At 37.1% G+C, this 5,469-nt stretch overlaps 1 protein-coding gene across 1 annotated transcript; it reads right to left on the reverse strand.

Annotated features, from left to right (window-relative positions):
* Positions 1–1,199: 1,199 nt before the first annotated feature.
* LOC111692829 (programmed cell death 6-interacting protein-like) lies at positions 1,200–4,430 on the reverse strand (the record flags this gene model as incomplete). Its single annotated transcript, XM_023456953.1, has 5 exons — positions 1,200–1,409; positions 2,474–2,618; positions 2,672–2,821; positions 3,850–4,065; positions 4,119–4,430. Coding segments are annotated over 5 exons (1,033 nt in total), but the record flags the coding sequence as incomplete, so codon positions are not given.
* Between the last annotated feature and the right edge of the window lie 1,039 nt (positions 4,431–5,469).

The following is a 5,469-nucleotide window of genomic DNA, read 5'->3' on the forward strand; positions in this document are numbered from 1 at the left end:
GCTGGTTCGTTCGTCGGTTGTCTCACCTATGACACACTGATGAGGACTAATAAGTCCGAAACCGGTCTGTGCCTGGTGGGTTAAACTGACGAACGACCCCAGCTGTTGCACTAGGTGTTGTGAGTATAATTCAATGCCGGTAGGGGCATATAGCCCATGGAGTAGTTGTTTCTCGCAACACTGACAATTAAAACATTGTCTTCGCCCTCTGTGGGTGGCAACAAGTACCTGCAATATAGCAGGTCGCTTCCTACTGTAGCCATTTGAATGGCACAGTTGGGAGTCAGCACGACAGATGGAGCCATTTGTGTACAATGTGTTTCCTTGTCGTGACGATACGACGCAAAACTGCTGGTTCGTTCGTCGGTTGTCTCACCTATGACACACTGATGAGGACTAATAAGTCCGAAACCGGTCTGTGCCTGGTGGGTTAAACTGACGAACGACCCCAGCTGTTGCACTAGGTGTTGTGAGTATAATTCAATGCCGGTAGGGGCATATAGCCCATGGAGTAGTTGTTTCTCGCAACACTGACAATTAAAACATTGTCTTCGCCCTCTGTGGGTGGCAACAAGTACCTGCAATATAGCAGGTCGCTTCCTACTGTAGCCATTTGAATGGCACAGTTGGGAGTCAGCACAACAGATGGAGCCATTTGCGCTCCCGCGTACAACTAATACAATTATTGTTTATCAAGTGTCATCGGGCTCGGCTCAAAATTGTTGTTATAAAAAGTTCTACAACTTTTGTCTACAACATTTTTCTCTAAAATGTTTAGTTTTTTTTTAAATAAAAAAAAACTGTTTTTTGCGAACTTTGGACGCCACTTTGAAAATGAAGCCCTAACACACCGCTGCGGTAAAATAGTTCATTCAATTTTATGGAATTTTTCCAAATTTTTGCACCTTTGTTTACTGAACTAAAAAATGAGGTATTTTCGACATTTTGACCGGCCTAATAAGTACGAGCCATTGCAGTAATTTGGGTACAAATCACAACAGGCGCAACAAAATTTATATGTATCGGCAAATAAAAATGTGAATCATTGTTTTCGTCTTTTGTACACAGCATAGGACAGAACTTGACTTAAAACGGAACACAAAAAATGTCTCAACTTAAAAATCAGCCTGTATATAGAAAAGTAATTAGTAAAAGATAGTTTAGTAGTGGCGGTAATCATCGACAAACGATAAACTTACTTGGGTAAGGCATAGTACCGTACGGGTTGTAACCCTGCGGCATCGGCGGAGGAGCGTACGCTGGGTACGGAGCGCTGCTGGAAGCTCCAAATGGCACGGGCATCCCCTGCACATATACTGGATAAGGCAGTGTTGTCGGTACTTGCGCAGTGGGATTCGGGACAGAAGGTGTAGACGGGGTTGGCGCTGCGGGCGCCTCCCTCTTTGGCTCTAAAAAAAGTAACAAACTGATTCAAAAGGTAAATGCCTAATGGGCTTGTGTGCAACCTTTCAAAATTGTAAAATAAAGATTTTTATTGATATTTTCCCAATTTTTGTACAGGGTGGGCCAAATTTGACACATTTCGGGGGTTGCTCCTATTTCCTTAAAAGATGGACTACATACTTTTAAAAAATACAAGACAACTTTCAATTTTGTCCATTTTCTTTGATGTTCTATATCTTTTTAATGTCGAATCTTCTTACGTTGTATTTTTTTTTCCAGTTTTTTGTTACAACCCAAACTTTGTTTTTTTAAAATCTGCACAAAATTCCTTTCAAATGATGTACACCACATAGTATTTAAGACAAAAATTAAAAAAAAATTAGTCAAAACAATTTCTTTAATTATTAAACTTACAGTGAAAAAAAATAGTGAAAGCCGTTCGCTATAAAGGCAACCACCAATCTTTAAAACATTAATTTTAATATTTACCGAATAAATTTAGAGCAACTGAAAATGTTTCACAAAAAAGGCTCACTATGAAAAGTGTTCAAATTGTGTTTCATCCTATTCTCCATTAGTTTTACATGATTGGCATTATTCATCAATTCTATGTGGAGTACAGATAAAAAAACCTGCAACACTGTTTGCTGCAACTCCTACCTGGAATTATAACACTATAGGCGAATGGGGATAAATCAGGGGATCGTGGTGGCCATTGAATTGGCCTGTGATTTCCTATTAAGTTAATAAGTTAATTAAGTTATTACGAAGCGGAAAGTGAGCTCCATCATGCTGAAATAAAGGGCTCCACATCTAAAAATGATCTAATTCGTTCTTCTAAAATTCGTAAATAAATTTCAAAAGTTAAGTTTTGAAAACTTTTGATCTTAAAGTGACAAACGGCCGAAACGAAGAGTTTTTTGAAATGTAAATTATGCAATCAAGATATCGAGGTGTGGTTTTCACTATTTAACTTTTCCCAAAAAACAAGCCTGGGACACCTGAACTAATTTTTTTATATCTTTTTTGGGAATGGGAAAAACAATCCAAAGTTCCTTTCACTTCTTACCTGTACCGTAATAGCTGGGGGTGGTAGGAGTTGGAGCCGGACCCGACCTGCTGGACGCTTGCGTGAGGTCTTTGAGCAGCTCCTCCTTCTCGGTTTTTCTGGCGAAGCAGAAGTCCGTCACTTTATTTTGGAAGGTGACCAGCATCTACAAACAGTTTTCCTTTAAAAAACGTCTTGTTGCGATGAAATCTTACTCACTTGAGTTAGATCATTGTAGAACTTTGTGCCCTCCTTCAAGTTATTCTGGAGGTCTCTGAAAATATCGTGGGCGGAAGCGAGCTGGCTCAACATCTTTTCTCTTCCGCCAGTCGTCGATCCGGTCTCAGACATGAACTGAGTATGAGAATCCTGTAAAGGAAATACAGTTTTATTCGACGTTCTTTTATACCGGACAGCTTCGAGGTTTAAACAAGAGATCAATTTTTCCCTCCTTTTCCTGGAAAATAGCCGTTTTTTGTTCTGTATAATTTTTTTTGAAGCTGTGTCATTAAAAAACAGAAATGATAATACAGACGTAAACAAAGTTCATTAAAATCAGTCTAAAAAGTTACGAAGAGTGGTTAAACTTCTTGTATACAGGATGATTCACAACTTATCCAAAAAAAATACGGCATGAGAAATGGAACCAAAATCGTAGAACATTTTTTTGTAACATCTATATAGTTTCCAAGAAAAAAATTATTGAAGTTGTAATACTTTCAACCATTAATTAGCTGGACAACTGTAGTCTCTAGCATCATTCGTAATACGCGTGGAGAGCTAAGTGGCTTCAGTGACCCTGAATACTGAAATCCGATTTTACAATCGTCATTGCAATAGTATTTACAATAGGTTTTTAGTAGCAAGACAACATTTGTATTAGTTCGTAGAAACTGAGTAAGGCAGACCCAAATGTTTTTACATGTCAGTGGACAAAATTTTGAACAGTTGCTGTAACATCGAGTGTCAAATTATTTTATTAATTAAAACCACAAATTAATGTTATTACACTTTGCCACCATGTTGGTCATCATCTGCATGCTTTGCCTTGTGTAGGTTTTACACTGGATCAGTTTCCAGTGCCATGCAGAAGTATATTTTTAAATCATTTTCACAGTCTTTTTTGATTTTTTTTTACAAAATTGTATTTGTAAGAATCCCTTGTACATTAAAACATTTTTTTTGTATAAGTTCTGAATCAACCTTACAATAAACGTTGCAGATCAGTTTTACAATCGTCGTTGCAATAGTGTTTACAATAGTTTTTTAGTAGTTAGTGTCAAAAACATTTTTTTTGTACAAGTTCTGAATCAACCTGTTTACAATAAATGTTTCAGAACTTTCAGACGAAAATATTCCATAAAAGTTGTAAAATTTTGAAACATATTTGACCTTACCTTAATTCTGTTAATCAGCAAAGTCTGCTTCTCAATACTCTCAGAGACTTGTTTCTGCAAGGAACCGTACGTCTGACCTAAAATTTCAAAAGAAATAGCCGGTTCGTTTATAGCCCCGTCCTTAGCCAAAGCCGAGAGGAACTTATCCTTCATGTCGGTGGTGGCGCTTTTCAACTCGGACTCGATCGCTTCCCTCTCCGCTTTCACCGTTTCAACCTGAAAAAATAAACTTAACTATCGTCTCAAAAAAACGACGAACAAGCGCTTACTTCCTCCATAAGTTGTCTCAAAGTAGCCGCAGACGAACTATCGGCCACATTTCCGGAAGTTCCGCTGGGCAGAGCTGCCTCTATGGAACCGGGACCGGCGCTCAGCAGTTCCATGAAGTACTTGTGGGTCTCGAACTTGTCACGGACAACCTTATCGGCTTGGACAGCGTTGTTAATGATCTGCCTGTATTTGGCCGCGTTGGAAATGAATGTACCGGTTAATTTGTCAGAGGGGGTCCTTGTCCACTTCTCTTTGAATTGTTGCCTTAAGGCGTCGTCCGCGGATTTCTCCTCGTTCAACATCCTGTCAGTCTACAACAGGATTAATCGATGTAACTTCACAATAACTTGGAAAAACATGAATTTTACGCAATGTGTAGGTTTTGGTCAAGATGCGTATTACATTTTTCTGTTGATCTTAAAAGTCGTGCTTCATTTCATTAAGCAATATTTTTGATTTAGAATCATTTTTCAGTGGTACTATTTTATGTCCAGAAATACTTCACTTCAATTACTTTACGTCCACTTTTACTTCACAACACTGGATCATTTAGTTTCACCGTATCAAAGGTGAAATATTTGTGTCTGTGAAGTATTTGTGGACATGAAATAATAAGACATCAAAAAAGAGATGTCTTTCATTTGGAAATAAGTTCCTAAAGCTATATTTAAGATGAGGTAGGCAAAAGCCTATAGTTTTTTTTAATCCTTAGAGGTTTTCTTTATTCCATTAAAAAAATATAATTTTTTCTAGAGGTTGAAACTTAATATAAGTAACCCTGTAAAACATGAATAATATGAAAATATGGAAAATAGTCGAGCTTCGTTCCATTAAGCAATATTTTTGATTTAGTCATTTTTCATTGGTACTATTTTGTCCAGAAATACTTCACTTCAATTACTTTACGTCCACTTTTACTTCACAACACCGGATCATTTAGTTTCACCATATCAAAGGTGAAATATTTGTGTCTGTGAAGTATTTGTGGACATGAAATAATAAGACATCAAAAAAGTGATGTCGTTCATTTGGAAATAAGTTCCTAAAGCTATATTTAAGATGAGGTAGGCAAAAGCCTGTAGTTTTTTTTAATCCTGAGGTTTTCTTTATTCCATTAAAAAATATAGAATTTTTTCTAGAGGTGGAAACTTAATATAAGTAACCCTGTAAAACATGAATAATATGAAAATATGGGAAAGAGTCGAGCTTCGTTCCATTATGCAATATTTTTGATTTAGAGTCATTTTTCATTGGCACTATTTTATGTCCAGAAATACTTCACTTCAATTACTTTACGTCCACTTTTACTTCACAACACCGGATCATTTAGTTTCACCATATCAAAGGTGA

Source organism: Anoplophora glabripennis, unplaced genomic scaffold (assembly GCF_000390285.2).
Source record: "Anoplophora glabripennis isolate ALB-LARVAE unplaced genomic scaffold, Agla_2.0 scaffold3887, whole genome shotgun sequence".
Taxonomy (NCBI): Eukaryota; Metazoa; Arthropoda; class Insecta; order Coleoptera; family Cerambycidae; genus Anoplophora; species Anoplophora glabripennis.